This window comes from Nerophis lumbriciformis, linkage group LG22 (assembly GCF_033978685.3).
Source record: "Nerophis lumbriciformis linkage group LG22, RoL_Nlum_v2.1, whole genome shotgun sequence".
Classification (NCBI taxonomy): domain Eukaryota; kingdom Metazoa; phylum Chordata; class Actinopteri; order Syngnathiformes; family Syngnathidae; genus Nerophis; species Nerophis lumbriciformis.
The window spans coordinates 7078214-7101224 of record NC_084569.2 but is presented as its reverse complement, the minus strand read 5'-3'; the positions used below and the strand labels follow the sequence as shown (position 1 = coordinate 7101224).

General features: G+C 41.8%; 1 protein-coding gene across 3 annotated transcripts in view; it reads left to right on the top strand.

Moving 5' to 3' along the window:
* Positions 1-22579, top strand: part of drc3 (dynein regulatory complex subunit 3) — a 28289-nt gene extending 5710 nt beyond the window's left edge. For 2 of the 3 annotated variants that reach the window (XM_072915837.1, XM_072915836.1), the window contains 7 exons: positions 4095-4209; positions 7592-7764; positions 9958-10089; positions 10170-10242; positions 12606-12727; positions 14398-14529; positions 22363-22579. In XM_072915837.1, the coding sequence (XP_072771938.1) occupies positions 4095-4209; positions 7592-7764; positions 9958-10089; positions 10170-10242; positions 12606-12727; positions 14398-14529; positions 22363-22458 (843 nt within the window). In that variant the 3' untranslated portion in view covers positions 22459-22579. The remainder of the gene's footprint in view (positions 1-4094; positions 4210-7591; positions 7765-9957; positions 10090-10169; positions 10243-12605; positions 12728-14397; positions 14530-22362) is intronic. The other variant, XM_072915838.1, reaches the window with a different exon arrangement.
* Positions 22580-23011: the final 432 nt, after the last annotated feature.

The following is a 23011-nucleotide window of genomic DNA, read 5'->3' as shown; positions in this document are numbered from 1 at the left end:
CACCTCCCCCCACAGTCCCATATTGTAATATGAAATAGTGTGCGTTTTAAGAAGCACTATTGTGCTTTTGATCGATTCTTTACCCATAACTGTACACCAACTGCACTTGTGCAATAGATACAGCAGTGATTGCCAACCGGTGCCATTAGTGGTCATCAGATTTGCCTGTGAATTTATCCAATTTCACCTAATTGGCCCCCAAAAAAATGTAATTACTATAATAAATGTATTTTTGTTCATCTAGTTCGGGAGTCAGCAACGCGCGGCTCTATAGTGCCACCCTAGTGGCTCCCTGGAGCATTTTTTTTTAATGATTTAAAATGGAAAAAGATGGGGTAAAATTATTTCTTTGTTTTAGTATGTTTTTTGTTTGAGGACAAACATGACACAAAGCTTCCCAATTGTTAGATAGCCCACTGTTTAATATGTTTCTGTGTATGCTTCACTGATGAGGGCATTTGGTGAACATCGTTTTGTCCTACTAATTTCGGCGGTTCTTGAACCCACCATAGTGTGGACTGTGACGCAACAGTTTGTTTACATCATACTTGCCAACCTTGAGACCTCCGATTTCGGGAGGTGGGGGTGGGGGGCGTGGTCGGGGGTGGGACTGGGGCGTGGTTGTGGGCGGGGGCGTGGTTAAGAGGGGAGGTGTATATTGACAGCTAGAATTCACCAAGTCAAGTATTTCATATATATATATATATATAAATATATATATATATATATATATATATATATATATATATATATATATATATATATATATATATATATATATATATATATATATATATATATATATATATATATTTATTTATTTATATATATATATATATATATATATATGTATGAAATATATATACATATACATATATATATATATATATATATATATATATATATATATATATATATATATATATATATATATATATACATATATATATATATATATATATATATATATATATATATATATATATATATATATATATATATATATATATATATATACATACTGAAAATATGCAAACAAAACTGTGTTTAGATAATTGATACTTCAAACTTGCATGAATAAATCTTAAGGATATAACATAACTTGGCTTCTGAGAGTTTCAAAATGTAATGAATAAAATGCTAAAGTTGTTGATAAACAAGCAATTATTTCAATAATTAAATATGGTAATTTTAAATTAATTATTATGATCATTTAAAATTAATTATTTCATATATATTTATTTTAATGTATAATTCTATGGCTGGATGTAATAAGGAGTCAGAAAAAATACAAATAAAAACACAATAAATTTTGATGTTTTTAGCAAAATATAGTAAAAATCGATTTAGTTTTTTTTGTAATTAATAAATATATTTATTTTTAGGTAAGATAAACATAATAATATAATTTATCTCCAGTCTGGATGATTCAGTTCTTGTCACCTTGTTGTCCTCCTGTTATAAGGCTGTCCTCACTCAGGTCCGCATGGAGCTGGAGGGGGCGTGGCCTCCAGCTCCGGCTGAAAATCGGGAGATTTTCGGGAGAATATTTGTCCCGGGAGGTTTTCGGGAGAGGCACTGAATTTCGGGAGTCTCCCGGAAAATTCGGGAGGGTTGGCAAGTATGGTTTACATGTAAAATCTTCCACTCCTTCTTTGTCTCATTTTGTCCACCAAACGTCTTATGCTGTGCGTGAATGCACAAAGGTGAGCTTTGTTGATGTTATTGACTTGTGTGGAGTGCTAAACAGGTATATTTGGTCGGTAGATGTACATTTATTTTTCGTCAGTTATTTATGATCCCATATATGTATATTTGATTAGTATTTATTTTTCTATGCCTAAAGTTTGTGTTTTAAATAAATATTAATATTTGTGATTATCATATGCTTTTAAAACAGCAACTAGGTTAGATATAAATATTGAATACGATTAAAATCAATAGTTGTCAGGCTTGCCCCTGACAGTTTGGTTGTGTTTTAGTTTTTCCTCTGTGTGTGTGTAGTATTTCCTGTCAGCCCTCTTGTTTTGGTTCTGTTTCCTGTTTGTCTCCCTGAGTGCTGTGTCCCCTCAGCTGTGGCTGATTGGCACCTGGCCACACCTGGTGTCAATCAGCCAGCTGCTATTTATACCTGCCCTACCCTCCAGTCACTGCTGGATTATTGTCATTGTCATTGTCACTACTACCTGTCTTAATACTTGTCGTTGTAGCTCTGTCTACTTTTGTTTCACTCTGGTCATGTCCTAGTTCCTTCGTGTCACAGTAAGTGTTTTTGTTTCTTGTCCACAGTTAGCCTCTGTGCTATTTTAGTTCATAGCCAAGTTTGTTCTCCGCCTTGTGCGCGCCTTTTGTTTGTTCCCTTTTGTTTGTTTTTTTGCTATAGTATTAAATCATGTTTTCTCGCTCAATGCCTGCCGTCATCTCTGCATCTTGGGGTTCGTCACCAACAAACTCTGACATTAGTAGGATTACTAATTCGGTGTTAATAATTGAGTGGGCCTAAGTCCCCTCTATAGTGGAAAAGTTGGCCACTGAGGAGAACCCCTGCTTTAGGATATATTTTAAGATGTGTAGCAAAGCCTTTTTTTTTTTTTTTTTTTTTAGACAGATTGTGCTGTGTACATGGGCAGGGCATATCTAGCTCGGGGCTCAATCTATGAGGAAGGAGGTTGTTCCTTCATGACGTCTTAAAAACTTCAAAACTGACTTTGTGAGTGCCTCTTCTCTCAAAAGCAAAGCAAACGTAAGAAGGATGATATATTTTTCTTATTTTTAGTTCTCATAAACAGTGTCTGGGGATCAGTGACGTGCAGTCACTAGAGGCAGGTGAGGCGGGGCCTCACCTGCCATCATGGAAAGAAAAGAAATGTAAAAAGAAAAATAAAATAAATAAATTGTTATATGTATCCAGTGATTATACTATAAGTTATTTTCCATTTAACTTCACCAGTTTTAGATTATTCAACAAAAGACGCACTGGCTGAGGCTCCAGTAGCCCGGCCTCCTGCACCCCCGCCGTAGAATTGTTATATCAACTAAAGCCCACACTTAAACTTTCCACGTGCAAGATTGAATCTATTTAAAAAAATTATTTCATAAGAAGCCAAAAAGTGCAAAAACAATAATGTTCGTGTTGGAGGAGTTGTGAATGACTGCAGGGCCACAACATTAGATACACCTGCAGACTGCAGGTGTACCTAATTCACAACTCCTCCAACACGAACATTATTGTTTTTGCACTTTTTGGCTTCCTATTAAATAACTTTTGTAACCTATTTTCATGGGCTTTCCTCTTTGTGATGTTAAGTTCCTGTTATGCGCTGTTATACAGTATATGCCTTGAGCTCTTATTTTGAAGGCGCTAAGAGCGGAAGTGATGTCACGTTGCGGAGGTTTTTGAAAGAAGGTAAATAAAGTGGTCCTCGTGTAAACTGGAGCCTCCGTGTTTGTTATTTTGTAGTTTCATACAGTATAGGCGACATTTATAAACCCTCGGTTACACTTTTTTAAATAGATTCAATCTTGCACGTGGAAAGTTGAAGTGAGGGCTTTAGTTGTGGACTTCATTTATAAGTAAAGGTAAGACCATAATAACGTTTTTTTTATTAAATGTGCTTTTTTGTGTGCTACAGTTTGTATGTGTAAAGTTAAAGTTAAGTTAAAGTACCAATGATTGTCACACACACACTAGGTGTAATGAAATTTGTCGTCTGCATTCGACCCATCCACTTGATCACCCCCTGGGAGGTGAGGGGAGCAGTGGGCAGCAGCGGCGCCGCGCCCGGGAATCATTTTTGGTGATTTAACCCCCAATTCCAAGCCTTGATGCTGAGTGCCAAGCAGGGAAGAATGCTGGTATGAGCTTTTAAACATAACCCGTTAACTGTTGCCAATCAAATGGTGAATAAGATACTCTTTAGGGTTCATATATTTGTAAATCTGACTGTGATGAAGTCAGTGCCTCACCAGCCATCAACCTCACCGCACGTCACTGCTGGGTATACATATTACTGCTCATGAAAAAGTCAATGTTGCATCATACGTGACCTTTGAAGATCACATATCGTCAATGTCTTCATGTTGTGTCGCTCCAGGATGCCTTTGTGGAGCAGATGAACGGATCTCATCTCTATAACAACATATTCCAGAATGACACAGAGGCAGACAAGCTACACTGCCTCCCTGGAGTGGACGAGTTACTTGAGGTATATCCTTTTTTGGTCATGAATGAACATTTGATTGTGATATTAGACTGTATTGTTTGCAATGGGTCATAAATCAATGCACATGTGACAAACCCCAAAAGCAGTGAAGTTGTCACGTTGTGTAAATGGTAAATAAAAAGAGAATACAATGATTTGCAAATCCTTTTCAACTTATATTCAATTGAATAGACTGCAAAGACAAGATATTTAACGTTGGAACTGGAAAAATGTGTTATTTTTTGCCAATATTAGCTCATTTGGAATTTGATGCCTGCAACATGTTTCAAAAAAGCTGGCACAAGTGGCAAAAAAGACTGATAAAGTTGAGGAATGCTCATCAAACACTTATTTGGAACATCCCACAGGTGAACGGGCTAATTGGGAACAGGTGGGTGCCATGATTGGGTATGTCACGTTCAAACACTGAGGACATCTATTAAACAAGACAAAAGGCAAGGAATCAAACAGAGACAGAATTCAATTTGGACTCAATATTGAGGAGAGACCTGGCCACTGCACTCTCTGTACAGTCCTGCACCACGCTCTGACGAAGAAGGTTTTTGTCTCCTCTTTTATTCAGATGTTCAATGTTCACGCACCAACACATGTCACAGCCGGAATGGGAAGTATGTAAAACAGTCATTGTTTTTGGTCGCTTTGAAGACCAAGAAGAGGATGTCTCGGGCTTGGGCTCTTCCTGGATCCAGCTGGGGCAGGTGTTGGAGGACAAATGGATAACCCCTCCCGTCTCCTGACCACAGCGACTTCAAGAGGGCAGCGGGTCGTAAATAGCGTTGACCTCGGTTACCAAATAGTTGGAAGAGAGTTTGTGAAATTCTTCAAAGAGAGTTCGTTTAACACTTCAAAGAGAGTTCCTCTGGAAGTGTCCGTGTTGAAATCACAGTGGCGTTTCACGAGCCTTCTTCCTCTTGTTAGGCCTCGAAAGACAGCATTCATCTTCTTATCAGGAACATAATGTAATACAACGTTTCTTTTGTGATAACTTACAAACAATTATTCCAACAGGGTATAAAAGCAGCTTCCATGAAATGCTCAGTCATTCACAAACACAGATGGGGCGAGGGTCACCACTTTGTCAACAATTGTATGAGCAAATTGTTTAAGAACAACATTTCTCAAACAGCTATTGCAAGGAATTTAGGGATTTCACCATCTATGGTCCGTAATATCATCAAAAGGTTCAGAGAATCGGGAGAAATCATTGCACGTAAGCAGCTAAGCCCGTGACCTTCGATCCCTCAGGCGGTACTGTATCAAAAAGCGACATCGGTGTGTAAAGGATATCACCACCTGGGCTCAGGAACACTTCAGAAAACCACTGTCAGTAACTACAGTTGGTCGCTACATCTGTAAGTGCAAGTTAAAACTCTACTATGCAAAGCAAAAGCCATTTATCAACAACACCCAGAAATGCCGCCGGCTTCGCTGGGCCCGAGCTCATCTAAGATGGACTGATGCAAAGTGGAAAACTGTTCTGTGGTCTGACGAGTCCACTGTGGAAGTCGCTGTCTTGCGGCTCCACAGATACGCACGTCAAAGTACAGATTGGACAACCATCAAAGCGTACAGATTGGACAACCATCAAATATTACGTTTTCTTCCAGGACTTTCCAGTCTCTCTCCAAACTTCCACTCACTCTTAAAGACAACAGACGATTAGATTAACACGTACCACCTGTGAAATCTAATCACCTGCCAGCTGTGTCTCGCCGTCAGCACATGCCCCCCCCCCCTGCCCGATGGCGCTCGTCCTCAGCACCACGGACAGCAGCGGTGACTTTTACTCCTACAGACAGCGCTGGCTACACCTCCCCCCACATCCACATTCCATTTTTTTGGGGGGGGAAACTATGGACGTCGTGTTCTCCGGACCAAAGAGGAAAAGAACCATCCGGATTGTTATAGGCACAAAGTTCAAAGCCCAGCATGTGTGATGGTATGGGGGTGTATTAGTGCCCAAGACATGGGTAACTTACACATCTGTGAAGGCACCATTAATGCTGAAAGGTACATACAGGTTTTGGAGCAACATATGTTGCCATCCAAGCAGGGCCGGCCCGTGGCATAGGCCGTATAGGCAAATGCTAAGGGCGCCGTCCATCAGGGGGCGCCACGCCAGTGCAACAAATGTTGGAGAAAAAAAAAAAAAAAGTTGTTACTATTATTTCTAAATACAAAAAAATAATCTCACGTTAATTAAAATGCAAAGTAAAGCCTATATAATAGAAATATTATTTGTTACAACATTGCACCCCCCCTCCTCTCCCCGCACGGTGCGCCCCCTCCCTTCCTGTATCATGACTCTTGGACGTCACCACATCAAAAAATCAACACAAGATGTCAAAACGGCCAAAACTGTCAGGTGCCCAGGGAAGAAAAAAGAGAAAAGAAGAGGAGGAGAAACGAGAAAAAGACAGAGGTAGCAGGTAGGTAACGTTAGCCTACATGAAATTATTTGTCTGTTACAGAATGTGATAGTAAACTGGCTTTTTAGCATTAAGCTAATGTTACATGATTCGGCAATTGCTAATCAATAAATAGCTAGTTCTGTTTTAACATCGGGTTAATATTGTGGAGGGGGCTAAATTGTTATGGAAAATAATAATGTAACGTTAGGTAATTACAGTACTCCCACCTTACATTCCTCAGGGACATTTGTATTAGATCTTTTAAGCAGGTGTTTTTTGTTTACATTATTGCCTTCTGGTTAGCTAATGTTTGCCCTGCAGGTAATAGTCACTTTTCCACCCCTTTATATATTAGGTATAGTTGTAAGTAAAAAAAAAGGTCAAAGACAAAGCTATTCGGGTTCTTGTGAGTATATACACTTCACTGCCGATGTGGGGGGGCGCCACCTAAAATCTTGCCTAGGGCGCCAGATTGATTAGGGCCGGGCCTGCATCCAAGCAACGTTATCATGGTTGCTTATTTCAGCAAGACAATGCCAAGCCACGTGTTACATCAACGTGGCTTCATAGTAAAAGAGTGCGGGTACTAGACTGGCCTGCCTGTAGTCTAGACCTGTCTCCCATTGAAAATGTGTGGTGCATTATGAAGCCTAAAATACCACAACGGAGATCCCCGGACTGTTGAACAACTTAAGCTGTACATCAAGCAAGAATGGGAAAGAATTCCACCTGAAAGGCTTCAAAAATTCTAAGGGCAAAAAAAAAAACATGTTTCTCAGTTGGAACATTAAGTATCTTGTCTTTGCAGTCTATTCAATTGAATATAAGTTGAAAAGGATTTGCAAATCATTGTATTCTGTTTTTATTTACCATTTACACAACGTTTTGGGGTTTGTATTTGTCATACTGTATTCGAGGCAGTTTCGTTGAGAATGCCCTTGACTGGCCTACATACATTTGAGAAGAATATCACGGATCTGTGCAACCAGTTGTTTGATGTCGGCTTGGCTGAGCACAAGCGACGAGAGGCGGAGATATCCTTATTCTTCCAGAGAAATGAGGCGGACGTGACGAAACACCAACGCATAGCATTCAACCGGCTGACTGACTTTGAGAAGCAACACAAGCAGGTTCCTTTGAAAAGATGACAATGCTCAGTTTGGATTGAAAGCTTTCAATTCTTTGTTTATCATTGTTTGTTTAGTTTGCAGTCAAACTATAACGAAAGTAAATTGATGGAGGGTGTGCATTAACGACAGGGGTCTCGAACCTTGTCCAGGCCAATGACCTCTAAACTGAAGTAGAGATGGAGTGGGGAACGCCTACTTATATACATTTTGTAAAATTGGGGTTTAAATTGAACTGGCACTAAAAAAGGTATTATCAAAAATGTTTTACAATCCTCACCTAAAATATACATACCGTATTTTCCGGACCATAGGGCATACTTGCCAACCTTGAGACCTCCGATTTCGGAAGGTGGGGGGTGGGGGCGTGGTCGGGGTGGGGCGTGGTTGGGGGCGGGGCTAAGAGGGGAGGAGTATATTTACAGCTAGAATTCACCAAGTCAAGTATTTCATATATACAGGTAAAAGCCAGTAAATTAGAATATTTTGAAAAACTTGATTTATTTCAGTAATTGCATTCAAAAGGTGTAACTTGTACATTATATTTATTCATTGCACACAGACTGATGCATTCAAATGTTTATTTCATTTAATTTTGATGATTTGAAGTGGCAACAAATGAAAATCCAAAATTCCGTGTGTCACAAAATTAGAATATTGTGTAAGGGTTAAATTTTGAAGACACCTGGTGCCACAAACTAATCAGCTGATTAACTCAAAAACACCTGCAAAGGGCTTTAAATGGTCTCTCAGTCCAGTTCTGAAGCCTACACAAACATGGGGAAGACTTCAGATTTGACAGCTGTCCAAAAGGCAACCATCGACACATTGCACAAGGAGGGAAAGACACAAAAGGTTATTGCTGAAGAGGCTGGCTGTTCTCAGAGCTCTGTGTCCAAACACATTAATGGAGAGGCAAAGGGAAGGAAAAACTGTGGTCAGAAAAAGTGTACAAGCGATAGGGATCACCGCGTCCTGGTCAAGATTGTGAAAAAAAACCCATTCAAAAATGTGGGGGAGATTCAGAAGGAGTGGACAGCTGCTGGAGTCAGTGCTTCAAGATCCACCACCAAGAGACGCTTGAAAGACATGGGTTTCAACTGCCGCATACCTCGTGTCAAGCCACTGTTGACCAAGAAACAGCGCGAAAAGCGTCTCACCTGGGCTAAGGAAAAAAGAGCTGGACTGCTGCTGAGTGGTCCAAAGTCATGTTTTCTGACGAAAGCAAATTTTGCATTTCCTTTGGAAATCGAGGTCCCAGAGTCTGGAGGAAGACAGGAGAGGCACAGGATCCACGTTGCCTGAAGTCTAGTGTAAAGTTTCCACCATCAGTGATGGTTTGGGGTGCCATGTCATCTGCTGGTGTCGGTCCACTCTGTTTCCTGAGATCCAGGGTCAACGCAGCCGTCTACCAGCAAGTTTTAGAGCACTTCATGCTTCCTGCTGCTGACCTGCTCTATGGAGATGGAGATTTCAAGTTCCAACAGGACTTGGCGCCTGCACACAGCGCAAAATCTACCCGTGCCTGGTTTACGGACCATGGTATTTCTGTTCTAAATTGGCCCGCCAACTCCCCTGACCTTAGCCCCATAGAAAATCTGTGGGGTATTGTGAAAAGGAAGATGCAGAATGCCAGACCCAAAAACGCAGAAGAGTTGAAGGCCACTATCAGAGCAACCTGGGCTCTCATAACACCTGAGCAGTGCCAGAAACTCATCGACTCCATGCCACGCCGCATTAACGCAGTAATTGAGGCAAAAGGAGCTCCAACCAAGTATTGAGTATTGTACATGCTCATATTTTTCATTTTCATACTTTTCAGTTGGCCAATATTTCTAAAAATCCCTTTTTTGTATTAGCCTTAAGTAATATTCTAATTTTGTGACACACGGAATTTTGGATTTTCATTTGTTGCCACTTCAAATCATCAAAATTAAATGAAATAAACATTTGAATGCATCAGTCTGTGTGCAATGAATAAATATAATGTACAAGTTACACCTTTTGAATGCAATTACTGAAATAAATCAAGTTTTTCAAAATATTCTAATTTACTGGCTTTTACCTGTATATTAAAGTGCAGTTGAAAACCTCGGTTGTTAGACAATGGAAGACATTTTTAGGTTCCTCCTGCAATTTCACAGAAAGCCAATGATCTTTAACTTTTTGTGAGTAGTCTACGTGGTGTATTTCCAGAGAATCAAGGAGCTGCAAGAGTTAATAGATGCTAAAGAAAGGAAGAGCCAGGTGGATAACTGCCACAAGGAAATCAACCTTTTGTGTTACAACCTGATGACGGTGGAATTCCAACTATACAGCCATATGGAGGTAGTCACCGGTTTGTACTTTTGGGGGGGGAAAGTATGCATATTGGTGATGAAGTGTACTAACATGGCTTCGCCTTCCAGGAAACCATCAGAAAGTTTGACAACAACATCTCAGAGATGACTTCCAGTTTCAGTGAAACGGCTCAAGGGATATATCCTTTACATGTCTGCTCCTTTCCAGCAGGACTGTGCAAAAGTCCAACTTGAATTGAGAATGTCTCCCAAATTCCAATTACTTTCCATGGATTTGATTGGTAATTCTAATGAAGAAGTACCAAAACCCTCAAAAGCAGTGAAGTTGTCACGTTGTGTAAATGGTAATTAAAATAAGAATACAATGATTTGCAAATCCTTTTGAACTTATATTCAATTGAATAGACTGCAAAGACAAGATATTTAACGTTCGAACTGGAAAACGTTGTTATTTTTTGCAAATATTAACTCATTTGGTATTTGATGGATGCAACATGTTTCAAAAAAGCTGGCACAAGTGGCAATAAATACTGATAAAGTTGAGGAATGCTCATCAAATACTTATTAGGAACATCGTACAGGTGAACAGGCTAGTTGGGAACAGGTGGGTGCCATGATTCCAGCTTCCATGAAATGCTCAGTCATTCACAAACAAGGATGGGGCGAGGGTCACCACTTTGTCAACAAATGCGTGAGCAAATAGTCGAACAGTTTAAGAACAACATTTCTCAACAAGCTATTGCAAGGAATTTAGGGATTTCACCATCCACGGTCCGTAATATCATCAAAAGGTTCAGAGAATCTGGAGAAATCACTGCACGTAACATTGAATGCCTGTGACATTGGATCCCTCAGGCGGTACTGCATTAAAAACCGACATCAGTGTGTAAAGGATATCTGCTGACTTGTCTCGACTCAAGATGTTCTCCTGCTGGCCCCACTATGGACTGGACTCTCACACTATTATGTTACCGTAGATCCACTATGGACTGGACTCTCACACTATTATGTTAGATCCACTATGGACTGGACTCTCACACTATTATGTTAGATCCACTATGGACTGGATTCTCACACAATTATGTTAGATCCACTATGGACTGGACTCTCACAATGTGATACTAGATCCAATATGGACTGGACTCTCACAATATTATGTTAGATCCACTATGGACAGACTCTCACTACTATGTTAGATCCACTATGGACTGGACTCTCACACTATTATGTTAGATCCACTATGGACTGGACTCTCACACTATTACGTTAGATCCACTATGGACTGGACTCTCACACTATTATGTTAGATCCACTATGAACTGGACTCTCACACTATTATGTTAGATCCACTATGGACTGGACTCTCACTATCATTATGTTAGATCCACTATGGACAGACTCTCACTACTATGTTAGATCCACTATGGACTGGACTCTCACACTATTATGTTAGATCCACTATGGACAGACTCTCACTACTATGTTAGATCCACTATGGACTGGACTCTCACACTATTATGTTAGATCCACTATGGACTGGACTCTCACACTATTATGTTAGATCCACTATGGACTTGACTCTCACACTATTATGTTAGGTCCACTATGGAATGGACTCTCACACTATTATGTTAGATCCACTATGGACTGGACTCTCACAATATGATACTAGATCCAATATGGACTGGACTCTCACAATATTATGTTAGATCCACTATGGACTGGACTCTCACACTATTATGTTAGATGCACTATGGACTGGACTCTCACACTATTATGTTAGATCCACTATGGACGGGACTCTCACACTATTATGTTAGATCCACTATGGACTGAACTCTCACGCTATTATGTTAGATCCACTATGGACTGGACTCTCACACTATTATGTTAGATCCACTATGGACTGGACTCTCACACTATTATTTTAGATCCACTATGGACTGGACTCTCACACTATTATGTTAGATCCACTATGGACTGGACTCTCACACTATTACGTTAGATCCACTATGGACTGGACTCTCACACTATTATGTTAGATCCACTATGGACTGGATTCTCACACTATTATGTTAGATCCACTATGGACTGGACTCTCACTATTATGTTAGATCCACTATGGACTGGACTCTCACACTATTACGTTAGATCCACTATGGACTGGACTCTCACACTATTATGTTAGATCCACTATGGACTGGACTCTCACACTATTATGTTAGATCCACTATGGACTGGACTCTCACACTATTATGTTTAATCCACTATGGGCTGGACTCTCTCACTATTATGTTAGATCCACTATGGACTGGACTCTCACTATTATGTTAGATCCACTATGGACTGGATTGTTTCTGTAGTCAAAAGATCAAAAGCCTTGTTACCTAATGGACTGTAATTAGTAAGCATTAGCTTTGTCAGGGCTATATTATACTTTTGTTCTTTGATCTTTTCTTAAAACATGTCATAAATATGACTTGTAGGTCTTTGCAGTTTATTGTGGTGACACTCCATGACACATTTTCTTAACACAACCCACATTTGTCCATTGTCGAGAGCTGGAGGAAAGCCATCACAAGAGCATCCAACAGATTGCTAACACTACGGTGGAGATGGTGGCCAAGGGCGAATCTGAGGACGAGCTGCCAGACGATGTTCGAATGGTACGTTGAATGTCAGTTTAAACATCGTCCTCAGTGCAACTGGAATGAGTCTAAAGTAATCCTGATCACAGCAATGGACCGACTGAAACAGGTCATGATAGGATAGGATAGACCTTATTCATCCATGGGGAAATTCTATGGTTGTAGTGCAGATTTTACATGCCAAAGTAAAACGTAACATTAAATATATACCGTATTTTCCGCACCATAAGGCGCCCTGGGTTATAAGCCGCGCCTTCAATGAACGGCATATTTCAAAACTTTGTCCACCTATAAGCCGCCCCGTGTTATAAGCCGCATCTAACTGCGCTAAAGGAATGTCAAAAAAACAGTCAAATAGGTCAGTCAAACTTTAATAATATATTAAAACCAGCGTGATGTGGGCGCGCATGGAGTCGTATATCAACATGGACGGAGCTGCGTGAAAAAAGCCACCCGGCCTCTTCGCGTAAACTTAAACTTACCTTAACCACTCGCTCATCTTTTCTTCATCCATCCCTTCGAGTTAGCTTTTATGATGACGCCGGCTGGAAAGGTCTCTTTTGGCAAGGTCTTCCTTTTGAATATCACCATGGGTGGAAGTTTCTGGCCATTAGCATGGCAAGCTAGAACCACAGTGAAGGATGACTTCTCATTCCCTGTGGTGCGAATACTCACCGTACGTGCTCCCGTTGTATCCACAGTGCGGTTCACAGGAATATCAAAAGTCAGTGGAACCTCGTCCATGTTGATAATGTTCTCTGGCCGGATCTTTTTTCCAGCTATCTTGTTTTTACAATATGCACGGAAAGTAGCCAGCTTTTCTTGAAAGTCTTTAGGCAGTTGCTGTGAAATAGTAATCCGTGTGCGGATGGAGAGATTGCGTCTTTTCATGAACCGGATCCCTGTCGCTTAGTAGGAGCCATTTTGTGGTCTTTACAGATGTAAACACACAAAGGAAATGTGAGTGAGTGAATTACATTTATATAGCGCTTTTTCTCAAGTGACTCAAAGCGCTTTACATAGTGAAACCCAATATCTAAGTTACATTTAATCCAGTGTGGGTGGCACTGGGAGCAGGTGGGTAAAGTGTCTTGCCCAAGGACACAACGGCAGTGACTAGGATGGTGGAAGCGGGGATCGAACCTGCAACCCTCAAGTTGCTGGCACGGCCACTCTACCAACCGAGCTAAACCGCCCCAAATGAAACGTAATATCCGCGCGCTTTTTCTTCTTCTACGCGGGCGGGTGGTTGCTTACAGTAGAAGAAGAAGCGCTTCCTGTTCTATGGGGGCGGGTGCTTACCTTGGCGGTTGCTTGCGTAGAAGAAGAAGCACTTCCTCTTCTACGGGGAAAAAAGATGGCGGCTGTTTACCGTAGTTGCGAGACCGAAACTTTATGAAAATGAATCTTAATATTAATCCATATATAAAGCGCACCGGGTTAAAAGCCGCACTGTCAGCTTTTGAGTAAATTTGTGGTTTTTAGGTGCGGCTAATAGTGCGGAAAATACGGTACACATATTACGCATACTGTATTGCACACTAAAAGATGTACACCAAGAAAAACACCATATTGCACATGCACTGAGCGTACCATTTGCACACATCACAGTATTGTAACACTCCTTCCTGCACTGTGGATGTAACAGTCTGTTGCTAAACATACTGAGTATGTGTCTTCACATGCAGCTGTTCTTGGACAAAAACACCGTGACGGACACACTGGCTGCCAGCCACGATAACCACGTGCAGACAATCAATGACAGAGAAACTCAGTTGGTCACACGTGCCGAGGCCTGGAAAGTGGCCCTCATTAAAGGGGTAAGAATCCTTAAAGGGGAACTGTACTTTTTTTTATTTATTTTGCCTATTGTTTACAATCATTATGACGGACAAGAACCAGAGGTGTGGACTCGAGTCACATGACTTGGACTCGAGTCAGACTCGAGTCATGAATTTGATGACTTTAGACTCGACTTGACAAAATATAAAAAGACTTGCAACTCGACTTAGACTTTAACATCAATGACTTGTGACTTCACTTGGACTTGAGCCTTTTGAATTGACATGACTTGACATGACTTGCTACTTTCCCCAAAACCCAAAGATGAAAAAGTTTTTCGGGAGCGCTCCGTATTTTTCATTGTGTACTTGTCTATCAGCGTTGCGTGTGTCAGCTGGTGTGCTCTCAGTACAACAGCCAATCAAATTAGATCTACTTTGTTTTCATCACACAGCATTCATCCAATCAAATTGCAGGACAACCAACGAAGAAGACATGTCCAAACCACACGCCAGTGAACAAAAAATGATACCTAAAATAATTTTGTTTGGGTATAAAAATTACGAGGTGGTCAACACAAAACGGTTTGCAGTATGCAACACATGCGGTTCGAAAATTACTGATGGAGAGGAAACAACTTCCAACTTCGTCCGGCATTTGAAGTTGCACAAAGAACGGTAAGTTTTGAATGTAAGATAACGTTTATTGGCTAAGTAACGTGACTTTTATTTGCTGTGTAGTTAAATCAGTGAGGCTGTAAACTCACTGCTAACGTTATAACGTTATTGCAAACACGGGAATCTGTTGCAGTTCACTACCTTATTCATACTTTTTGTTCAGTGATTTTTTTTAAGCAGGGTTACGTTAGTCAATATATCACACGTAACGTTAGACGGCGGTCAGCAGCACCGCGTATTTTAGCCACCTAAAAAAAGACAAAAATAGTAAAATAAAGGTCAGTTAAAATGTATACTATATTATGAATATGTGTACCGTTTTAGCTAGCTTTCTGATATACTGTTGGTTGTTTACCTCAGTGGTCCCCAACCACCGGGCCGCGGCCCGGTACTGGTCCGTGGATCGATTGGTATCGGGCCGCACAAGAATTTTTTTATTTTTTTTAATTTTTTTAATTAAATCAACATAAAAAACACAAGATACACTTACAAGTAGTGCACCAACCCAAAAAAACTCTCTCCCCCCTTTTGTTCTGGGCATTGAACATGAAGACTCTTCCTTCACTGTTCCGAGTGGCCATGAGAGTTTTGGCAGTGCCTGCCTCCAGTGCTCCAGTGGAGCGAGTTTTCAGCCATGGTGGCATCATACTACGCCCCCATCGTGCACAAATGACTGACAGACTCTTGGCTAATTTGGTCTTTTGCAAATGCAATGCAGCATAGGGCCCTGACATATAAAAAGTACAACTTTTTTGTTATGTTCACGTATAATTCATGTTTTTTCAATGTTAACACTTTTGTACAAATAAGTAAATTTGCACTTTATTTTTCAATGTGTTTGTTCTGTAAAGGAATGAGTTAATGTTTAAAATGACTGGTTAATAGTGCTATTATAAAGTGCAATGTCAGCACAATTTTCTTTCCTGCAATTTAAAATGCACTTGTTTTAATAAATAAATACAGCGTTTGAAAAGCATACACAATCTGTGTTAATATATTAGTCTGTGGTTAAAAGGACTTGAAAGGACTCGAAACTCAAAATGCAGGACTTAGGACTTGACTTGAGACTTTCCAGTCTTGACTTTGGACTTGACTCGGGGCTTGCCTGTCTTGACTCGGGACTTGACTCGGACTTGAGGGCAAAGACTTGAGACTTACTTGTGACTTGCAAAACAATGACTTGGTCCCACCTCTGACAAGAACACACATGTCTTTTTTGTAGGATTCTAGAGACAATACAAAAAAAATGTGGCTAACGAGAGTCGCCATTGTAGCCTTCGAAGTCCTCTAAAACAACTTTAAAAACCATCATCAACGCTGCAAGTACAAAACCCAAAACCAGTGAAGTTGTCACGTTGTGTAAATAGTAAATAAAAACAAAATACAATGATTTGCAAATCCTTCTCAACCTATATTCAATTGAATAGACTGCAAAGACAAGATATTTAACGTTCAAACTGGTAAACTTTGTTATTTTTTTGCAAATATTAGCTCATTTGAAATTTGGTGCCTGCAACATGTTTCAAAAAAGCTGGCACAAGTGGCAAAAAGACTGAGAAAGTGTTATGGTTAACTGAGGGAGGTGACGGCAACTGACACCAGGGTGCAATAATGTTCAATAATTTATTATATATATATATATATATATATAGTCAATATATATAACAATAAAACAATAGTATAAACTAAGGAAATGGAGTGTGAACTCGATCCAAGAGTGTGTATTAGAGATGCGCGGATAGGCAATTATTTCATCCGCAACCGCATCACAAAAGTCGTCAACCATCCGCCATCCAGCCGAACTAACATTTAATCAAAACCGCACCCGCCCGCCATCCGCCACCCGCCCGTTGTTATATATCTAATATAGACGATGCAAGGCATTAGTGAGGTTATAAAGCTTTTGCCTGTTAAAGAAAGGAGACTGATCCAATGCAGCAGAGACATTCAATGCGTGCCACGCTGTCACGGCCCAGACGCACACCAGTGCGCAATCATCTGGGAGCCGCGCTGAGCGCACCTCCAAGCGCGCTCGCGCCACTCAAACTGCTGCAGGCAGCTGCGTTCTATCTTGTTTTAACATCCTGTGGCACTCTTCTGGGATCACGGCGGAAGAAACTGCTCATGCTCAGGGTGTTTGTGGAGGTTCGGGGTTTTGCACATATGTGATGCACCATGTTAGATGTCCCGGTTTTGTGACTGTCGTAGACATAAACAGCGTCGCAGCTCTTGCAAATCACATAGCCAGCATTACTATCATCCTGATTTACAACCTCATAAAAACGAGTCTACGCTGAACTTTTCTGGCCTTTTTTCCCCTGGTCTTTAGTATTCCCTTTTTTAGTTTGTCGCGTACCACGTTTGCTGCCGGCGTTGCCATCTCTTTTTTTTTTTCTTCTTCTGTTGTGGCATATGCTGCAGGTGCCTGCTCGTTTTTCGTATGTGGGTAACAACATTTAACTATGTATATATATTTCCGAATTGGTTTAACTGCCACCCGCCTGAATCTATTTAAAATCTAATTTTTTTTTATTTCAACCGCCCGACCCGCGGATAAAATCTAATATTTTTTTAATTTCAACCGCCCGACCCGCGGATAATCCGCGGACTCCGCGGTTGTGTCCGCAAACCGTGCATCTCTAGTGTGTATGGTGTAAGACTATGTGTAGTATTTAACTGGAGGGTTTTACCCTAAATGTTGGTGAGAGCGAAGGAACACGGAAGTCCATGGGACAGGCAGGTGATCCGGGCGAGAGAGAAGCGTCAGAATCCGAGTCCATGCAAGGCAGTCGAGATCCAGGAGGCAGTCCGGGAAGCAGGGGAACGACGAGACACACAGCAACGTCAAACACGGGAACGGAGGTCTGCAGTAGGATGACACGACAATGAAACACGGAAGGGAAAACAGACAGAGAGAGCAGGGTTGAATCAAGCAGGATGATCGTTTACTATACGTCAAAAGAAGACTATATTCCAGGGCCAGCATGCCAGGTTGTGCAGGCTTATGAAGGCAGCTTGATCATCACAGGCAGGTGCGCTGATTGCCGGTGAATGATTGCAGCTGGCGGCTGCTGCAGGGCGTGTCCCGAGGTGCGACAATCAGAACGCAAGGATGAGGGAATGCGCCTGGCCGTGACAGAAAGTTGAGGAATGCTCATCAAACACTTATTTGGAACATCCCACAGGTGAACAGGCTAATTGGGAACAGGTGGGTGCCATGATTGGGTATAAAAGCAGCTTCCATGAAATGCTCAGTCATTCACAAACAAGGATGGGGCGAGGGTCACCACTTTGTCAACAAATGCGTGAGCAAATTGTCGAACAGTTTAAGAACAACATTTATCAACCAGCTATTGCAAGGAATTTAGGGATTTCACCATCTACGCTCCGTAATATCATCAATAGGTTCAGAAAATTTGGAGAAATCGGGGCAAGGCCGAAAACCAACATTGTATGCCCATGACATTCAATCCCTCAGGCGGTACTGCATCAAAAACTGACATCAGTGTGTAAAGGATATCACCACATGGGCTCAGGAACACTTCAGAAAACCACTGTCAGTAACTACAGTCGGTCGCTACATCTGTAAGTGCAAGTTAAAACTTTACTATGCAAAGCGAAAGCCATTTATCAACAACACCCAGAATTCGCTGGCCCCGAGCTCATCTAAGATGGACTGATGCAAAGTGGAAAAGTGTTCTGTGGTCTGACCAGTCCACATTTCTAATTGTTTTAGGAAACTGTGGACAGTTATAAGCGCAAAGTGTAAAAGCCAGCATGTGTGATGGTATGGGGGTGTATTAGAACCCAAGGCATGGGTAACTTACACATCTGTGAAGGCACCATTAATCCTGAAAGGTACATACAGCTTTTGGAGCAACATATGTTGCCATCCAAGCAACGTCTTTTTCATTTAGCAGACTTGGTAACAGAAAACAAAAGAGGACTATTTTTGGACAAATGAGGATTCCTAACATTATCTTTTTGAACCTGAATATACGGAGGATGAACTGCTGATTATATATGGAACGTCGGAGTAGACGGAAGCCAAGAGAGTGAGTTCGGCTTAGCTTGGCGCTGCAAATGTAGAACTTGGAGGCAAGCTATGCCGACATAAATGGCGTACTTACCCAATATCAACTAGAAAAAAATGGACCAAACAGTCCATCGAGTGAGTCACTATAATATTGATCATGATAGATGAAGCACCATTATGCTTGTTAGTACACCTACATATTCTACATGAAATGTGGGCTAATACTTTACAGATACTGTAATATGATTGTTAGTCAGTACAGTTTGGTCTCCTATTGCATTGTGTTGTGCATTACAAACATAAAAGCCATTCAACTGGGCGGTATAGCTCGGTTGGTAGAGCAACTTGAGGGTTCCAGGTTCGATCCCCGCTTCCGCCATCCTCGTCCCTGCCGTTGTGTCCTTGGGCAAGACACTTTACCCACCTGCTCCCAGTGCCAGCCACACTGCTTTAAATGTAACTCAGATAATGGGTTTCACTATTTAAAAGTGCTTTTAGTCGCTAGAGAAAGGCGCTATATAAATATAATTCACTTCACTTCGCCGTTGACGCAGAAGTGCGCTTACGGCTAATACCGTAGCGTGCCATCACAAGGCGATGTGTTAATCATTCACCGGCAATCAGCGCACCTGCCTGTGATGATCAAGCTGCCTTCATAAGCCTGCACAACCTGGCATACTGGCCCCGGAATATAGTCTTCTTTTGGCGTATAGTAAGCGATCATCCTGCTTGATTCAATCCTGCTCTCTCTGTCTGTTTTCCCTTCCATGTTTCATTGTCGTGTCATCCTACTGCAGACCTCCGTTCCCGTGTTTGACGATGCTGTGTGTCTCGTCATTCCTTGTCGTCGTTCCCCTGCTTCCCAGATCTCGACTGCCTTGCATGGACTCGGATTCTGACGCTTCTCTCTCGCCCGGATCACCTGCCTGTCCTATGGACTTCCGTGTTCCTTCGCTCTCACCAACATTTACGGTAAAACCCTCCAGTTAAATACTACACATAGGGACGGCGTGGCGCAGTGGAAGAATGGCCGTGCGCGACCCGAGGGTCCCTGGTTCAATCCCCACCTAGTACCAACCTATGCTAGAAAGAGTTCCTCAGTGTTCGCTCGTACAGTTACAATGTACAGTCGTGCTCATAAGTTTACACACCCTGGGAGAATCAGAGAATATGAATGATAATACAAAAACCGTTCTTCCACTCATGCTTAATGGTTGTGTGAAGCTATTTATTGGCAAACAACTGTGTTTACTCTTTTTAAATCAGAAGGACAAAAGAAAGTACCCAAATGACCCTGATCACAAGTTTACATACCCCAGTGATCTGATAACATGTACAAAAGTTGACACAAACTGGTTTGAATGGCTAATCAAGGTTCCAATCTTCACCTGTGACCTGTTTGTTTGTAATGAATGTGTGTGTATAAAAGGTCAGTGAGTTTCTGGGCTTCTGACATACCATTGCATCTTTCATCCAGTGCTGCACACATGTTTCTGTATTCTGAGTCATGGGGCAGGCAAAAGAATTGTCAAAGGATCTGCGAGACAATGTACTTGAACTGCATAAAACAGGAAAAGGGTATAAAAAGATATCCAAGGAATTGAGAATGCCAATCAGCAGTGTTCAAACGCTGATTAAGAAGTGGAAAATGAGGGATTCAGGTAGACCAGCAAAGATTTCAGCCACAACTGCCAGGAAAACAAAAGTAAAATCCACAAATAACTTCAGCTGAAATACAGGACTCTCTGAAAAATGGTGGTGTGGCTGTTTCAAGATGCTCAATAAGGAGGCACTTGAAGAAAAATGGGCTGCATGGTTGAGCACAACTGTAGCTACTAGAGATGCGCGGTTTGCGGGCACAACCGCGGAGTCCGCGGATTATCCGCGGATCGGGCGGATGAAATTTAAAAAAATTTGATTTTATCCGCGGGTCGGGTCGGGTCGGGTCGGGCGGTTGAAATAAAAAAAAATTAGATTTTAAATAGATTCAGGCGGGTGGCAGTTAAACCAATTGGGAAATATATATACATAGTTAAATGTTGTTACCCACATACGGAAAACGAGCAGGCACCTGCTGCATATGCCACAACAGAAGAAAAAAAAAAAGAAGAGATGGACACTTTTACGGAGCGGAGAAGGGACGCCTCGCCGGGGTCCGGGACCGAGGCCCCTTCCCCCGAGAGGGCCCCACCGGGAGCCGTAGCTGAGGCGATCCGCGAGAAAAGCCCGACGCACGTCCAGGGTCACCACCGCGCCCACCGCACCGACACCCCGCCTTGTCCGCCTTCGCCGCGGCCGGCGTCACGCGCAGCAGGTAAGCAGCTTACCTGCCCGCCACCCCTGTGGCCGGGGGCTCGTAACAGGGGTCACTCCGCGTGCTCCGCCCGCGCAGCTTACCTGCCCGCCACCCCAGTGCGCTCATGAAAGGGGTGGGGCTCACCCTGGTTGATATAGACAGCAGGACGGTGGCCATGGAAGTCGGAACCCGCTAAGGAGTGTGTAACAACCCACCTGCCGAATCAACTAGCCCTGAAAATGGATGGCGCTGGAGCGTCGGGCCCATACCCGGCCGTCGCCGGCAGCGAGACGCGCTTGGAGGTGCGCTCAGCGTGGCTCCCATATGATTGCGCACTGGTGTGCGTCTGGGTCGTGACAGCGTGGCACGCGAATGTCTGTGCTGCATTGGATCAGTCTCCTTTCTTTAACAGGCAAAAGCTTTATAACCTCACTAATGCCTTTCATCGTCTATATTAGATATATAACAACGGGCGGGTGCGGGCGGGTGCGGTTCTGATCAAATGTTAGATCGGGTGGATGGCGGATGGTTGACGACTTTCAGATGCGGTTGCGGATGAAATAATTGCCTATCCGCGCATCTCTAGTAGCTACAGCTTGTTTATTATACATATAAGTATTGTTGGCAGGTTTTGGATGCATTTTTAAAGCGCTTTAGAGGCAGAATGGATTGATCCACATTACCTGTATTTCTAGCCACCTGAAACGAACCGATTATTACAAATTTGAATGCAAAAAAACTAAAACCTTTTGTCCTCTCGTCTCTAATAAGGATTGTGATTGAGAGGCAAAATTCCCCGAAAAATTGCAGCTTCCGATGCAGAACTTTTCTTTGACGAATGTACTCCTTTGCTGTGCTGCAGATTGAAGACACAGAACTCAGACGCAACCGCATGCGCATCGCAGACATCCACAGATATGCAGACTATCTGAGGGGGCAGCTGGAAAAGTTTCAGTAATGCAATCATTATGGGTAATATATGCAAAAGTTGTACTTTTACTTGATCTGTAAAGACAATTACAATGTGTTTTTTGTATTATTTCCCTTGCTGATTCCATAAAACACATATTCAAAAAGTTTCACTTATCTTTTTGTATTTTGTATGATGTCAATTTTATTTGAATATTTTAATGTGTGCTGCATATTAGTCCTATTAGTCTTACCCATCTGGACTATGGATTTAAACTATTATACAAACATCGTGTCTGGTTCAAATATAGAGATGAGGGTCTTTAATTTGACCTGCTGTTGTACTCTGTCTCAAAGTGTTTATTAACATGTGCTCAATATGTTTCCTTACCATTATTGCTATGTTGTCTATTACTATTGTTGGTATTGTTCATTCTTCCTACATTGTTGATACAAATTATTGTTACAGTGTAATAATTATTGTTACCTGTAGTAATGCCACCATGATACAACATTTGTATTATAATCCTTAAACCAGGTAACAGTGAAACTCAGTGACGTGCGGTGAGGTTGATGGCTGGTGAGGCACTGACTTCATCACA